This window comes from Oncorhynchus keta, chromosome 1 (assembly GCF_023373465.1).
Source record: "Oncorhynchus keta strain PuntledgeMale-10-30-2019 chromosome 1, Oket_V2, whole genome shotgun sequence".
In the NCBI taxonomy this organism is placed as follows: domain Eukaryota; kingdom Metazoa; phylum Chordata; class Actinopteri; order Salmoniformes; family Salmonidae; genus Oncorhynchus; species Oncorhynchus keta.
This window is the reverse complement of record NC_068421.1, coordinates 29,670,404-29,688,183: the sequence shown is the minus strand read 5'-3', so window position 1 is coordinate 29,688,183 and position 17,780 is coordinate 29,670,404. Positions and strand designations below refer to the sequence as shown.

Genomic DNA, 17,780 nt, shown 5'->3' with positions numbered 1-17,780 from the left:
AAGGTATTGCTTTGCATATAGAATTACATTCTTTATAATGTATTGTGAAGTTATATGTTTCTAAGAACTTTCTGTAAGAGAGTATATTTCCTTATTTATCAATAGAAACTGCTACTACCTAGTGGCTACTAGTACACTGCATGGGAAGGGAGAGAGCCCCATGAAGTGGGCAGGGCATGTCGTGTTGACAAACGTTAGCTTCTAGCTAGACTACGTCACCGTCTTGATTTGGGGCGGGGGCTTGCAGGAGATTTAATAGGAAGGTGGCAAAGACGCTGTGAATGTTTACTGTTTTTAATCGAATTGAGAGACATTTAACCACACAACCAATATATATATATTACAATACAGAAGGGTTTCACGTATATTTGAGAGATTATATCACCAGACGAAGATGGGTAGCTGCCTTACAGTTGGACCAAATGAAGCCGTGGTTGTCTCTGGTAGGTGTCCCCCCCCTTCCTGCCATGCTACTGTAGCTAGGAAGCTAACGTAGATAGCTTTCTATCATACAAGCTTAATTGTTAATATACGGTTATTTTAACCCATTCGTTTACCAACGGTTCAGTTAATGTATAGTGCTTCTACGCCTGCATTGCTTGCTGTTTGGAGTTTTAGGCTGGGTTTCTGTACAGCACTTTGACATCCGCTGATGTAAGAAGGGCTTTATAAATAAATGTGATTGATTGTATAACGTAAACTCGTACATCGCATTGGTCCGTACAATTGCCTTTATTTTAGCGCCCCAAAAACGTAATACTTCTAGATCAACTGTAATGTCAATGCCATTGTAAAGCACAATTTATCTCCTTTCCAACAGAATCAATTACATTACCTAAACGCTGCCCGTTTCTGCATAATTCAAGCAGGCAATAAGTCCCGTCGGGTCTTTTTAAAAATGGCTTTTTAAAAGCGAAACTAATGCAGAAGGAGAGATGTGTGTGTAACAGTATACATTTTGACCGTCCCCTCGCGCGAACCAGGGACCCTCTACACACATCAACAACAGTCACCCACGAAGCATCGTTACCCATCGCTCCACAAAAGCTGCGGGTCTTGCAGAGCAAGGGGAACCATTACTTCAAGGTCTCAGAGGAAGTGACGTCACCGATTGAACCGCTATTTAAATCAAATCAAATGTTATATGTCACATACACATGGTTAGCAGATGTTAATGCGAGTGTAGCGAAATGCTTGTGCTTCTAGTTCCGACAATGCAGTAATAACTAACAATTCCAAAACTACTGTCTAATACACAGTGTAAGGGGATAAAGAATATGTACATAAAGATATATGAATGAGTGATGGTACAGAGCAGCATAGGCAAGATACAGTAGATGGTATCGAGTACAGTATATACATATGAGATGAGTATGTAAACAAAGTGGCATAGTTAAAGTGGTTAGTGATACATGTATTACTTAAGGATGCAGTAGATGGTATAGAGTACAGTATATACGTATGCATATGAGATTAATAATGTAGGGTATGTAACATTATATTAGGTAGCATTGTTTAAAGTGGCTAGTGATATATTTTACATAATTTCCCATCAATTCCCATTATTAAAGTGGCTGGAGTTGAGTCAGTGTGTTGGCAGCAGCCACTCAATGTTAGTGGTGGCTGTTTAACAGTCTGATGGCCTTGAGATAGAAGCTGTTTTTCAGTCTCTCGGTCCCAGCTTTGATGCACCTGTACTGACCTCGCCTTCTGAATGATAGCGGGGTGAACAGGCAGTGGCTCGGGTGGTTGTTGTCCTTGATGATCTTTATGGCCTTCCTGTAACATCGGGTGGTGTAGGTGTCCTGGAGGGCAGGTAGTTTGCCCCCGGTGATGCATTGTGCAGACCTCACTACCCTCTGGAGAGCGTTACGGTTGTGGGCGGAGCAGTTGCCGTACCAGGCGGTGATACAGCCCGACAGGATGCTCTAGATTGTGCATCTGTAGAAGTTTGTGAGTGCTTTTGGTGACAAGCCAAATTTCTTCAGCCTCCTGAGGTTGAAGAGGCGCTGCTGCGCCTTCTTCACGATGCTGTCTGTGTGAGTGGACCAATTCAGTTTGTCTGTGATGTGTATGCCGAGGAACTTAACTTACTACCCTCTCCACTACTGTTCCATCGATGTGGATAGGGGGGTGTTCCCTCTGCTGTTTCCTGAAGTCCACAATCATCTCCTTAGTTTTGTTGACGTTGAGTGTGAGGTTATTTTCCTGACACCACACTCCGAGGGCCCTCACCTCCTCCCTGTAGGCCGTCTCGTCGTTGTTGGTAATCAAGCCTACCACTGTTGTGTCGTCCGCAAACTTGATGATTGAGTTGGAGGCGTGCATGGCCACGCAGTCGTGGGTGAACAGGGAGTACAGGAGAGGGCTCAGAACGCACCCTTGTGGGGCCCCAGTGTTGAGGATCAGCGGGGTGGAGATGTTGTTGCCTACCCTCACCACCTGGGGGCGGCCCGTCAGGAAGTACAGTACCCAGTTGGACAGGGCGGGGTCGAGACCCAGGGTCTCGAGCTTGATGACGAGCTTGGAGGGTACTATGGTGTTGAATGCCGAGCTGTAGTCGATGAACAGCATTCTCACATAGGTATTCCTCTTGTCCAGATGGGTTAGGGCAGTGTGGTTGAGATTGCATCGTCTGTGGACCTATTTGGGCGGTAAGCAAATTGGAGTGGGTATAGGGTGTCTAGGGTAGGGTATAGCGTTTCACATCCGTTACATGTGGGAAAATCGTTTTTTTTTTCACTCGATCTGTCCAACTTTTCACCTCAAATGTAAATAAAACACTATAAAGAGTTTATATAATGTGTCATTACATACCTATTTGAAGGTTTGTGTCGAATTTGAATCGGGGTTTTAAGTGATCTTAGAAGTATACAGCAGCTTTGAGAATGATGATCCCATGCAATGATGAAGCAAAAAATGACGAGGTATCCCCCTTACCCCCGCCACTGTCCATTTCTTGTTTCTATGAAGTGCTACACCTGGTGGAGAGAGATTGTAAGACAGAAATAGTTGCTTTATGCGTGCTGTACATTACGACATGACATGTCACGATGTAACGGAGGGTCCGTTACATTACCATGTCGATCAACGCTTGAATAGAAACAGTTCACAGCCCAGATTTTGAAGTCAACACAGTCGCTACAGTCCCATTCCTTTTCTTTGTAGCCTCCTTTGAATGTTGCGGTTGTGCACATTTGTACGGAATGGGGTGAGTTTACATTAACTAGTTAATGAAACGGTCATTGCATTGATTTTGCTCAACGGATATTTTTTATTAATTTTTTTATTTCACCTTTATTTAATCAGGTAGGCAAGTTGAGAACAAGTTCTCATCTACAATTGCGACCTGGCCAAGATAAAGCAAAGCAGTTCGACACATACAACGACAGAGTTACACATGGAGTAAAACAAACATACAGTCAATAATACAGTATAAACGAGTCTATATACGATGTGAGCAAATGAGGTGAGATAAGGGAGGTAAAGGCAAAAAAGGCCATGGTGGCAAAGTAAATACAAAGTAAAACACTGGAATGGTAGATTTGCAATGGAAGAACGTGCAAAGTATAAATAAAAATAATGGGGTGCAAAGGAGCAAAATAAATAAATAAAATGCAGTAGGGAAAGAGGTAGTTGTTTGGGCTAAATTATAGGTGGGCTATGTACAGGTGCAGTAATCTGTGAGCTGCTCTGACAGTTGGTGCTTAAAGCTAGTGAGGGAGATAAGTGTTTCCAGTTTCAGAGATTTTTGTAGTTCGTTCCAGTCATTGGCAGCAGAGAACTGGAAGGAGAGGCGGCCAAAGAAAGAATTGGGTTTGGGGGTGACTAGAGAGATATACCTGCTGGAGCGTGTGCTACAGGTGGGAGATGCTATGGTGACCAGCGAGCTGAGATAAGGGGCCACTTTACCTAGCAGGGTCTTGTAGATGACATGGAGCCAGTGCGTTTGGCGACGAGTATGAAGCGAGGGCCAGCCAACGAGAGCGTACAGGTCGCAATGGTGGGTAGTATATGGGGCTTTGGTGACGAAACGGATTGCACTGTGATAAACTGCATCCAATTTGTTGAGTAGGGTATTGGAGGCTATTTTGTAAATGACATCGCCAAAGTCGAGGATTGGTAGGATGGTCAGTTTTACACGGGTATGTTTGGCAGCATAAGTGAAGGATGCTTTGTTGAGGAATAGGAAGCCAATTCTAGATTTAACTTTGGATTGGAGATGTTTGATATGGGTCTGAAAGGAGAGTTTACAGTCTAACCAGACACCTAAGTATTTGTAGTTGTCCAAGTATTCTAAGTCAGAGCCGTCCAGAGTAGTGATGTTGGACAGGCGGGTAGGTGCAGGTAGCGATCGGTTGAAGAGCATGCATTTAGTGTTACTTGTATTTAAGAGCAATTGGAGGCCACGGAAGGAGAGTTGTATGGCATTGAAGCTTGCCTGGAGGGTTGTTAACAGTGTCCAAAGAAGGGCCAGAAGTATACAGAATGGTGTCGTCTGCGTAGAGGTGGATCAGAGACTCACCAGCAGCAAGAGCAACCTCATTGATGTATACAGAGAAGAGAGTCGGTCCAAGAATTGAACCCTGTGGCACCCCCATAGAGACTGCCAGAGGTCCGGACAGCAGACCCTCCGATTTGACACACTGAACTCTATCAGAGAAGTAGTTGGTGAACCAGGCGAGGCAATAATTTGAGAAACCAAGGCTGTCGAGTCTGCCGATGAGGATGTGGTGATTGACAGAGTCGAAAGCCTTGGCCAGATCAATGAATACGGCTGCACAGTAATGTTTCTTATCGATGGCGGTTAAGATATCGTTTAGGACCTTGAGCGTGGCTGAGGTGCACCCATGACCAGCTCTGAAACCAGATTGCATAGCAGAGAAGGTATGGTGAGATTCAAAATGGTCGGTAATTTGTTTGTTGACTTGGCTTTCGAAGACCTTAGAAAGGCATGGTAGGATAGATATAGGTCTGTAGCAGTTTGGGTCAAGAGTGTCCCCCCCCTTTGAAGAGGGGGATGACCGCAGCTGCTTTCCAATCTTTGGGAATCTCAGACGACACGAAAGAGAGGTTGAACAGGCTAGTAATAGGGGTGGCAACAATTTCGGCAGATAATTTTAGAAAGAAAGGGTCCAGATTGTCTAGCCTGGCTGATTTGTAGGGGTCCAGATTTTGCAGCTCTCTCAGAACATCAGCTGAACGGATTTGGGAGAAGGAGAAATGGGGAAGGCTTGGGCGAGTTGCTGTTGGGGGTGCAGTGCTGTTGACCGGGGTAGGAGTAGCCAGGTGGAAAGCATGGCCAGCCGTAGAAAAATGCTTATTGAAATTCTCAGTTATGGTGGATTTATCAGTGGTGACAGTGTTTCCTATCTTCAGCGCAGTGGGCAGCTGGGAGGAGGTGTTCTTATTCTCCATGGACTTTACAGTGTCCCAGAACTTTTTTGAGTTAGTGTTGCATGAAGCAAATTTCTGCTTGAAAAAGCTAGCCTTGGCTTTTTTAACTGCCTGTGTATAATGGTTTCTAGCTTCCCTGAACAGCTGCATATCACGGGGGCTGTTCGAAGCGAATGCAGAACGCCATAGGATGTTTTTGTGTTGGTTAAGGGCAGTCAGGTCTGGGGAGAACCAAGGGCGATATCTGTTCCTGGTTCTAAATTTCTTGAATGGGGCATGTTTATTTAAGATGGTTAGGAAGGCATTTAAAAAAATATCCAGGCATCCTCTACTGACGGGATGAGATCAATATCCTTCCAGGATACCCCGGCCAGGTCGATTAGAAAGGTCTGCTCGCTGAAGTGTTTCAGGGAGCGTTTTACAGTGATGAGTGGAGGTCGTTTGACCGCTGACCCATTACGGATGCAGGCAATGAGGCAGTGATCGCTGAGATATTGGTTGAAGACAGCAGAGGTGTATTTAGAGGGGAAGTTGGTTAGGATGATATCTATGAGGGTATCAAGCTAACTAGCTTCTGAACTAGCTTCTGAACTAGCTTCTGAACTACCTTCTGGCTAGCTTCCTGGAGTTTCTGGCTAGCTTCTTGGAGGATTTGTGAATCGATAGATTGATTATTTGATTGATTTAGCTGCCAGGGCCAGTCTACCTGTGAATATAGCAGTGGTGTAAAGTACTGAGGTAAAAATACATTAAAGTACTACTTAAGTCATTTTGGGGGGTATCTGTACATTACTATTTATATTTTGACAACTTTTATTTCACTACATTTCTAAAGAAAATATTATACTTTTTACTCCATACATTTTCCCTGACAACCAAAAGTACATTTTGAATGCATAGCAGGATATTTCTTGAACTGCATTGTCGGTTGAGGGCTTGTAAGTAAGCATTTCACGGTAAGGTCTACACCTGTTTTATTCAGAGCATGTGACAAATACAATCTGTCTCAACATCCTCACACTTGGTTTGGAGCATCATAATCTCCGGTGTAATCCAAATGAGGGACAAAAATATTTCAGGTCAAAACTATAGTTTTGAATGAGCTAAGTCATACCAACACTTCCATGTTTTGATTGTTTGAGTTACTACATCCTTAGCTATGTACACTGTAATATGATCCTCACTTAGCTACCAAGTGCAAGGCCAATGGATTTCTAAGCTTGCAGGGAAATTATACACAAGGCTATGTAATCATGTAGCCTACCCTTATAGAAGTCTATGAGTAGCTTATACCTACACATGTTTTACATTTGGCCCTGTAGTAACCTAGCTATTGCATGGCACCAAGACAAAGGAATTGTTGTGGTAACAACTAAAAAGGGTGTCAACTGAGCATCTGTAATGAGTGCAGATGAATGATAGTCATTCCCTGATGGAAATCTTGTGCCACTGCTCACTCACGCCTTGTCTGTTTCATTTCTCAGGTGCCTGTTGTGGCTCAGATGAGAAGACCTACATGGTGGGGGGCTGGGCCTGGGCCTGGTGGCTCATCACTGACATTCAAAGGTGAGACCGTCTGTGACGATGCCATGTTCTGCTATAGAATTGTCTTCATCAGTCTATCAGCAATCATGGGTTGTTTTGCAAATGGTCTGGAGGAGGCTTGTTTTATTTATTCAATGGATAAATAAGACCAAATGTTTCCATACAAATACTAAAGGTATTCCTGAGGTTTCGAAACACACGATCATTTATGGACACAGCTCCAACAGGTTTTTCAGCTATCGTAGATTTCCACAATGATAGCCTATAATTCAGTAAACGCACCAATCATCTGCGGACTAAGAATCAGCCAGGAGGTGTGTGTGTGGAAGACTATTATTTATTTTATTTTTTTATTATTTTATTGCCACACTTTCCTGACTGACCTACTGTATGTTAATGAATTATGGATGTTTCAAATGGAAACATGGCAAAGGACACTTGACCCCACCTTAAACTACAGGACACATTCACTATTCTGCCTTTTTTCCCCGTGTGTCACTTGGCCCCATTCTTACCATTTTACACAGTAGGTTAGGTGCTGTCCTCTGTTTATTAACTGACTGTAAGGCATTCTCCCCTGGGTTTACATGAAAGCATGCAATGTTTTGTTTAGGGTTTCTTCAGGGTATTTTTGCTCAATAGCCAGTAACTAGTCGTTTGGGGCGTGTCAAGGAAGTGGTGGCAATAGAAGTAGTAAATCTCCAGAAACAATAAACATTCCACTACAGAAATATTCCATCACTGAAATGTTGCCATTGTGAAACTCCTCATGTGACTTCCCAATTATATTTATTCAATGATTACATTTACATTTACATTTAAGTCATTTAGCAGACGCTCTTATCCAGAGCGACTTACAAATTGGTGCATACACCTTATGACAACCAGTGGAACAGCCACTTGCATCTAAATCTTGTTGGGGGGAGAAGGATTACCTACCCTTACTTACCCTATCCTAGGTATTCCTTGAAGAGGTGGGGTTTCAGGTGTCTCCGGAAGGTGGTGATTGACTCCGCTGTCCTGGCGTCGTGAGGGAGTTTGTTCCACCATTGGGGGCCAGAGCAGCGAACAGTTTTGACTGGGCTGAGCGGGAACTGTACTTCCTCAGTGGTAGGGAGGCGAGCAGGCCAGAGGTGGATGAACGCAGTGCCCTTGTTTGGGTGTAGGGCCTGATCAGAGCCTGGAGGTACTGAGGTGCCGTTCCCCTCACAGCTCCGTGGCGAGCACCATGGTCTTGTAGCGGATGCGAGCTTCAACTGGAAGCCAGTGGAGAGAGCGGAGGAGCGGGGTGACGTGAGAGAACTTGGGAAGGTTGAACACCAGACGGGCTGCGGCGTTCTGGATGAGTTGTAGGGGTTTAATGGCACAGGCAGGGAGCCCAGCCAACAGCGAGTTGCAGTAATCAAGACGGGAGATGACAAGTGCCTGGATTAGGACCTGCGCCGCTTCCTGTGTGAGGCAGGGTCGTACTCTGCGGATGTTGTAGAGCATGAACCTACAGGAACGGGACACCGCCTTGATGTTAGTTGAGAACGTCAGGGTGTTGTCCAGGATCACGCCAAGGTTCTTAGCGCTCTGGGAGGAGGACACAATGGAGTTGTCAACCGTGATGGCGAGATCATGGAACGGGCAGTCCTTCCCGGGAGGAAGAGGAGCTCCGTCTTGCTGAGGTTCAGCTTGAGGTGGTGATCCGTCATCCACACTGATATGTCTGCCAGACATGCAGAGATGCGATTCGCCACCTGGTCATCAGAAGGGGGAAAGGAGAAGATTAATTGTGTGTCGTCTGCATAGCAATGATAGGAGAGACCATGTGAGGTTATGACAGAGCCAAGTGACTTGGTGTATAGCGAGAATAAGAGAGGGCCTAGAACAGAGCCCTGGGGGACACCAGTGGTGAGAGCGCGTGGTGAGGAGACAGATTCTCGCCACGCCACCTGGTAGGAGCGACCTGTCAGGTAGGACGCAATCCAAGCGTGGGCCGCGCCGGGAGATGCCCAACTCGGAGAGGGTGGAGAGGAGGATCTGATGGTTCACAGTATCGAAGGCAGCCGATAGGTCTAGAAGGATGAGAGCAGAGGAGAGAGAGTTAGCTTTAGCAGTGCGGAGCGCCTCCGTGATACAGAGAAGAGCAGTCTCAGTTGAATGACTAGTCTTGAAACCTGACTGATTTGGATCAAGAAGGTCATTCTGAGAGAGATAGCGGTAGAGCTGGCCAAGGACGGCACGCTCAAGAGTTTTGGAGAGAAAAGAGAGAAGGGATACTGGTCTGTAGTTGTTGACATCGGAGGGATCGAGTGTAGGTTTTTTCAGAAGGGGTGCAACTCTCGCTCTCTTGAAGACGGGGTATTTACAAAGATAAAATGCATTGATGAAATAAGATAACAATATTTCAGCTGAGCCTCCAAATTATTCCATTACTTCTGCTCCTGATGTGTTGTCAGTGACATTGTCACATAATACTGATGCAGAGTGTTTTTCTCTTCTCCCTCTGTTATATTGTGCTGTTAAAGGGACAATCTGCAGTTGCTATATCCATTTTTGGTTAATGATATGTAACCATTGATTCTTGAATAATTTTACTTATAAAGGCCGCATGAGCTTTGTTCAACTGTCGTACTCCATCAGAACGCAAAATATAAGTTTGTTTTACTATGATTGTAAACAAAGTGAATGTAAACAAACACTGTATACTATAGCCTCAGAAGATGGTTAAAACTATAATTTTGAAATCATGGATGGTCACTCCTTGTATCCATAGCTCTGTCTATTTATTTGAGTGGTTGCATTTCTACAGCCACATCCCTTAGCTTTTTTCCGAAACAGTGGGGAGAGAACGTGTCGTTATTGTTTCAACTGCAGGTTGCCCCTTTAAGGTCTGCATTAACAAAAACACTTTTTTCCCCCTCATATAGGATTACACTGGAGATTATGACACTCCAACCCAAGTGTGAGGATGTTGAGACTGCAGAGGGGGTCGCCATCACTGTCACTGGGGTGGCACAGGTAAAAAAATATCTATTTCGTCAGTTGTATGAAACCGACACCATTGATTTCGAAAATGTCTTACCTATTTATAATTTTAATTGTTATTGATTTTAATATCTTTTAATTACAAATTGCAGCTGTAGCGAGCTCTTTGTGTAAACTAACTTATAGCCGTAGATCAAGTTTTTAAATCACAATGATTCATATTTGCGTATGCAACCAGGCCACAGTCTGTCTTTCCGAATCTCTCCATCTCTTCTCCAGATCAAAGTGATGACAGATCATGATCTTTTGGCAATTGCTTGCGAGCAGTTTTTGGGCAAATCCGTCCCTGAAATCAAAGGAGTGGTTTTGCAAACCTTGGAGGGACATTTACGCTCAATTCTAGGTGAGGAGAATCTCTCCAAAGGAAAATATATAGATTTTTTATATTACGGTCTTCTGTTGATTTCAGTTGGTTGTTGTCAGCTTTGTTCTCTGTTAGCTGATGTAAATCAGTGGCTAAACCTCAGCGTCACACATACACATGGGTTTTGCTGATGGGTAGTTTTTCAACAACAAAGAATTGCAGATGGGTAGCTTTTCAAACAGTTTGTTCAAGCTTTGTACTAAATATAGCCTGTCTAAATTAAAATAATTTAGAAAAAAGTAGAAATTACAGTCAATGTAATGAGAGCCTGAATGTGTGAAAGGGAAACTTCTAAAACCACAAAACTGAAATCTGAGAATATAGACTGCACTATTGAAAAGTAGACGTTATATGTTCTGTATTATGAGATTTTCATGTTTTACTTTATGATGATGATGACTTTAGAGATCTATGTGTTTTTATCAATGCATTTTATCTTTGTAAATACCCATGAATTTCGGTGATTATTTGACTACCATGTGGGATAGCCTTAATTAAGTGAAGTAGGTCTATATCCAGTGTTGTAGAGACTGACAGGCTCTTCTGCTCTTCCCTCTCCCCAGGTACACTGACGGTGGAGCAAATCTACCAGGACAGGGACAAGTTTGCCCAGCTGGTGAGGGAGGTGGCAGCACCTGACGTTGGCAGGATGGGCATTGAGATCCTCAGCTTCACTATCAAGGTGAGTCAATTGGTGGTGCCATGAAGTGTGGAGGGTAAATGCAGTTAAACACACGTTTTTATTTTAATGTTTTTGTTTTATTGGTGTGTTCTATCCTATGGCATTTAATGGATGATGTAAACCTGTTGATTGGGAGGCGACTCCACTTAACTAGTCTTCACCGTTGTTGATTAGGATTGAGTAATGGATTATTAGTAGTTCTAATAGCTGTGAGTTAGCCTAGACTGTCACAGTCCCCGTCAATGAGATCCACTTTTTATTATCAACTTGTCGTGTCTCTAGTATGGTTAAATGAGATTACATGCTATTTTCAAATCAATTCCATATGTGTAATTATTGTTATGTGATTAAACTAATCATGCAAACTTAATTAACTAGGAAGTTGGAGCACCACTGAAGCATTAGTTTATATAGAGCGGCTATCTCCCGAATCCACTCTTAAAGATCTGAAGATCTTTTATATCAATAGCAATCAATCATTAATTATTCTTTACATTATATCAGTCTCATCTGAACGTCGTAAAATTCTTGGTTATCTGCACGAACACTAGAATAAATTATGAAACAGTGATATACAAATTGGCATTCATTATTTACTAACTAATCAAATCACATAAATACATAACAAACAGTAGATATTGTTTACTAACAATGATTGGAAAGTCCCTAGTGGGTAAAGGCGATATGACCGTTTGGTAGACAAAAGGGAAGGGTGAGACTGAGAGCAGGAAAGACAAAATAGATTAATTACACAGTATATATTTATATTAATTGAAATGCTAATCCTTGCACATGAACGGCTGCTCATTCAAAAATAATTGCAAGTATATATTTACGCCCGTATGTCGTTGTTGTCTTCTCTGTTGGAATCTCTCTGAAACCAGTCTCTCTGGTTGCGTTTCCCTGAAGATTAAAAGTATTTTGTGGTTGTTAGAATGGATACTAAAGAGTACCATTTGGGAATGTTCTCATAGGATAGATGTTTCGGCGGTTGTTGGTATTCTCGTTCTAGGTTTACATCATTTTTAGCTCCGGACTAGTAATTATACATCTAAGATTTGCTCTTATTCTGTAGGGATCGATAGCCTTAGAGTTTAACCATTCCTAGCCATGTAGCCAATGCTCCATGTGGTATAGTCCTGTCCTTTGGTAGAGTTGTAGTTTAAACTACTTCACACACCAGCATCTCTAAGACATGTTTTGGTCTTAGAGATTCAGCCATTTGCAACCTTAGCTTACACTGGGGTTTGTGTGGTCTTAACTGGGATTTGCGTGGTCTTAACCATTTGCAGCTGGGGTTTGCTTAGTCTGATGTGAATTTCATCAGGAGTTGGTTTTATACGTAACAGTAGAAAAGGGCCGTCCATGGCGCGTAATGTGATGTCTAGGCTCATGGGGGTGTGGCTACTGACTAGTTCATCTTTAGATGTTAACCTGGCAGCTGGGAAATGTACACTTTAAGAGATACCGTTATGTGTGAAACACACTCGTCATAACTGTCCTTTAAGTGTCCACGGATTATTCTCAAAAGTAGCAATATGTTTTAATTCTCTTTTGGGGATTAGGAGTTTGGCCAAGTCTCTGTTCTGGGAGACACTCTCCCTCAATACTGCATGGTAGTTTCTACCCGGTATTTACGACCGGAGGTGATAAACCTGGGTTAGGAGAGAGTGTGAGAGAGGGTAGAAGCCATAATCTACACCCAGAAAGGGCCACGTCATGACAAGCACTTTACTGCAAGTGCGACAATCAATTAGATGTTATTACATGTTGATGTTGGACATTTTATTTACGTTTTTGTTCCCTCAAGTATCTCTGGTAGTGTATGGTAATCTGAGCTACTGTGTGTGTGTGTTGTAGGATGTCTATGATAAAGTGGACTACCTGAGCTCACTGGGGAAGACTCAGACAGCAGCAGTCCAGAGGGATGCAGACATCGGTGTGGCAGAGGCAGAAAGGGATGCTGGGATAAGAGTAAGATTCAATTCATTCAATAAATGTAATAATTCCAGAGGGGCAATTATTTATAGGGTTATGGTTGTCTGTATTAATGTACATACATTTCATTTGATAGGTTTGTAAGCTCATTTTATTAATTTCCCCTTTTCCTCTCCTCATACGCTTCCACTCTGTTTCTCTCTCCTCATCCTTTCGCCCTATCTCTCTCTCATGTACATTCTAATCTCTCTTTCTCTCTCTCATTGTCTCACTCTCTCTCACCAGGAAGCAGAGTGCAAGAAGGAGATGATGGATGTCAAGTTCCTGGCCGACACAAAGATGGCAGACTCCAAACGAGAACTTGAACTGCAGAAGGCTGCTTTCAACCAAGAAGTCAACACCAAGGTCTGCATGAACTCCATACTCCACTTTTGAATGTCAGTTAAATGAGTACAGTGCAATAGAAATTCCAGTCTACTAAATTATTCTATGATGTTGGTCCATCTGAGTCTAAATTATCAGTAGGCGTTAGTAATTTAGTAAATGCGACATTTTATGCGATCAGAGAGCCCGGAATTAACATTAAATATAGCCATAAGCAGCCAAACGCTCCCTCCAGCCAACCTCAACATTAAAAACTCCTCTATCAACATAGACGGCCATGTCATGATCCTGTCTCTCTGTCTGTGTGCTTCAACATGGACGTCTTGGTCATGTCTCTCTCTGTCCCTGTGTCTCCAGAAAGCGGAAGCCCAGCTGGCCTATGAGCTGCAGGCAGCTAAAGAACAGCAGAAGATCAGGCTGGAGGAGATGGAGATTGAGGTGGTTCAGAGGAAGAAGCAGATCACCATTGAGGAGAAGGAGATTTTCCGCACAGAGAAGGAGCTCATCGCCATGGTGAAGAGGCCTGCCGAGGCAGAGGCATACAAGATGCAACAGCTGGCTGAGGGACAGAAGTGGGAACAGCTTTTATATCATAACAGAGCATACCCACAGTACCGTTATACGCTTACCTAGCTGCAACATACAAACTGTCGTTCACTAGTGATTCCACTCAACTTTATGTGCATTGTCTTCTATCACAAAAACATTTTCTACACATGTAGATTGGTAGCACTTCATTTAACTGTAAAAAAAAAAAAAGAAGCTTGTTTTTTAACAAGTGAGCAGTTAAAATGGTAATTACACAATAATAGCATATTAATTAAATAGTTTCTTTTGGAAACTAGCGGATACTTTTTTGTCTCTTTTGGAAAACAATCTAGTTTCCCAGTTGTTCTGATACAAGTGTGTTGTGTCTTTCAGGATGAAGAAGGTTCTGACGGCCCAGGCAGAGGCAGAGAAGATCCGGAGAATAGGCGAGGCAGAGGCTGGCTCCATTGAGGCTATAGGGAAGGCTGAGGCTGAGAAGATGAGACTGAAGGCTGAGGCTTACCAGCAGTATGGAGAGGCAGCCAAGACTGCTCTTGTCCTGGAGGCCCTGCCCAAGGTAAGACTATGGAATTAATTTGTTGTTTTAAATGCAGTGTATTCATGCGTGCATTCGAATGGTTTAGATTTGATCAAATTAAATCACTACTGCCTTGACGAGACCTTCATACAGATGTATTCATATTGAGGTAGTAATGTGTAGATGTACAGTAGACACACTCATTAACATGCCCCCAGATAAACCTAGTAACAATGATACTAATAAAGCAGTAATAAACTGTTATAATCTAGTAACCGTAATAATGCCGGTGTTTGACTTTTTATTTCTGACTGGACAAAGTACAGTAGTATCAGTCATCAGCCAGTAGTTATCTACAGTATCTTTGTCAGCCAGTGTTAAGAGGTGGTAGCCTGCATGTATATGTGTCAGATTACACCATCTTAAAGTGACTCAGAAGTCAGATGATTTGTTGATGTAATATGCCATTATATACCATAAATGTGTCTTGTGATGTGAGCACAATAAAAACATCTCAATGTGCCCGAATCTTCCTAGATTGCAGCCAAGGTGGCGGCGCCGCTGGCCAGGACCAATGAGATAGTAATCCTGAGCGGGGAGGGAAACCATGTGACGGGGGAAGTGAACCGCCTCCTGGCTGAACTTCCTGTGTCTGTCAACGCCCTCACAGGAATTGACCTATCAAAGGTAATTAGGGGCTGGACAGGAAGTGGAACTTCACTTAGCGTCAGTATAATATTGTTCACCAGACATGCATGGTGAAAATGGTAGGTAAAACAGATTAGTGAGTCCATAGAAATATAATTACACCCATCATGGAACGTTGACTTGTATAGAGTGGTAATGTCTGTTCCAATAATTCTAATTCTATGAATTAGCCAATATGTCCTACAGAATCCTATTGGTGCTGCTGGATTATTCTAACCTACATGCAATTTTTCAGAAATAGTGAAATGAAACGTTAGCATACAATATCTCTTTCTACCCTAAATAGATTTGTTTTGTTCCCTATTCAACAGATCCCACTACTGCAGAGGATGACTGATGCTCAGGCCTGAAAACAATCTTTCCCTTCTACTCTCTGTTTTATGCACTCTCATAGACTGCCTTCAATACCCTTGAAATTATTATTTATTTATTAAATATGAACAAGTGGATTTTTTTAAACCTCTGGTGCCTTAATTTCTACAGGACCAGAATATCTGCATGTACCGCTGCTCCTTTATATACTCTATGTATCTTTTGAGTTCACTACTTTTTGAATCATGAAGCTTTTTACAATAAGTAGATCGCATGACATTGTTATTATTTAGCATGAACTGAGCCTTTTTGATTTTACTCATACACCTCTCTAGTCTCTACCTTACCATATCATGTCAGTGAACAGCTGTCAAGAAGAGCAACCTCTATGATTTTCTTTCAAAGTTGTAACTCACCGTGCCTATTATATACTTCATTATTACTCAGTAATTATCTCTTCTTGCGCTCATGTGACTATTTTATAGATTATGGAAGTTACTGTACTCTAATGTATATAACTTAATTTAACTGATTTAATTTGTGTCCTTTGATGAGTTATGGGTTTTCACAATCAGGTGACAAGTTGTATCAAGTGCTACATGAAACAAGGTGCTCACTGCTTACTATCCTCAAATAATTTATTTAGGTTTCTACTTAGTCAAAACTCTGAGTAACTGGGAATTCTTCCCACTCTATAAGAAATCATGTGTTTTCATGTAGTTTTATGTTGTAAACATAGTTTAGTACATTATTTCAAACACTTTCATTTATAGCAACATGAATGGCTTTTTATACTCATCCCAGAAACCTGATTGGCAGTCCTTTTGTTTCTTTGGCTATGATGCATCTTTCTGAATTGGCGTGAAGTAAATTGAATTACTGAATTGACTTGAAGTAAGTTTGAGGGAGAGATTAAGTACTTTGTGGGATTCTAATGATGTAGTGTCATTTATTGAGAAGTCTTTGTCCTGGTGAAAGTTCAGTATGTGAAATATTGAAGGGTTTTTGAATCCAAGAAGTAAAATGGTGTAACTCATAGCCAAACGCTAGTCATTGATCCTTATCATTTTTATTATACAGGAATAGGTATTTAAAAAAATATGAGCTGTGATATGTTTTTAAGAAGTAATTTTGTTCATTCTGTTGATTTCTTAATTTCATGTTTCAATTGATTAGTGTGACTTGATTATAACATTGACAGACACTTGTTGCAGTTTTATATAGTAATATAAGTACATTTTAAGCCATGTAAGACAGCTCTTCAGGTTCTGTCCACGATGTAATCTTTGTTAAAGATAACTCTGTATATCATACACTTGTCAGAGAAAGATATCACTCCCGCTTAGACAATGCTGTTCAATGTATTTAGTCATTTATCTTGCTTTTAATCATCTATAATTGTGAAAATGGGTATATGTACTGTTACACTATTGTCATTCCACATGACCTCCATGTTTATGATCTGTTTGTTGAGCTCATTCCAAGACTGAATCACAATCTCTGATTTATATTGGCTTTTTGTTGTATTGTGGTTAGTCATCGTAGAGGTGAAATACTACATTTCTGCTTGTTGTTTAGTATGACTATTTACGTTGTAATCTTAACCGAGGTGGAGAGTAGCCCTTTGTACAAGGACAGGGAAACGGCAGATCTTGGTCATTTATATATATATATATGTGTGTGGATGCCATCATCACTGATTTGGAGACTTGCACTATTCAACATGAGATCATGGAAATGGGAAATCAAGATGGGAAAACTCCCAGCTATCATGTAAGTGGACAGATTACAAAAAAGCACTGAGCAAATTATAAAGAAAATCATCGCTCAAATGTGTTTAGATTGGAAAAATGTTTCCTTGTCCTTTCCCCCTCCCAGACATATCATAATGTTCGTTTTAATTAGTCAAATGAAAACTACTTGTGAAGGACTGTTACTGTAATGTTTATTTTCGTCTGCCCTCAAATTGATTTGACTCTACTTCATTGCAGCCATTGTAATCTAAGTAATTTTGCCAATACTGTGAAAAGGTTTCAGTTGTGTAACAGCTGTAATTTGGATTTTTGAGTTGCATTGTGGCTTCATGACCAAATGCATTGTTCTGGCTAAGCTTTTATTTTTTTTGACAATCCACTAAAGATACTTTTTTACTTTTTGGATACTTTTTGTGAAAATAATTATCACTTTACTGTTGTGTCAAATATGCACTCCATCTTTTTGAGTCAATGTAGATGTTTTTATTTTTCAACAGGACTAGATATTTGTGAATGTTACACAATATTACCATATTTCAGTCTTGGCATCTGTCATGCTAATAAAATTACAACAAATAGTTGTGCTCTTTTTCTAAT

General features: G+C 41.7%; 1 protein-coding gene across 1 annotated transcript; it reads left to right on the top strand.

Annotated features, from left to right (window-relative positions):
- Positions 1-213: 213 nt before the first annotated feature.
- Positions 214-17,761, top strand: LOC118367219 (flotillin-2-like). The gene is made up of 11 exons (XM_035750444.2): positions 214-443; positions 6,882-6,963; positions 9,858-9,948; positions 10,195-10,318; positions 10,903-11,021; positions 12,882-12,995; positions 13,245-13,364; positions 13,701-13,915; positions 14,265-14,448; positions 14,947-15,096; positions 15,429-17,761. The coding sequence occupies exons 1-11, from the start codon at positions 395-397 to the stop codon at positions 15,465-15,467; spliced, it is 1,287 nt and encodes a 428-aa protein (XP_035606337.1). The 5' UTR covers positions 214-394; the 3' UTR covers positions 15,468-17,761.
- Positions 17,762-17,780: the final 19 nt, after the last annotated feature.

Coding starts and splice junctions, on each gene's coding strand:
- LOC118367219 (XM_035750444.2), top strand. CDS start 395: ATGGGTAGCTGCCTTACAGTTGGACCAAATGAAGCCGTGGTTGTCTCT. Junction 444..6,881: donor TGAAGCCGTGGTTGTCTCTG/GTAGGTGTCCCC, acceptor TTCATTTCTCAG/GTGCCTGTTGTGGCTCAGAT. Junction 9,949..10,194: donor CTGTCACTGGGGTGGCACAG/GTAAAAAAATAT, acceptor TCTCTTCTCCAG/ATCAAAGTGATGACAGATCA.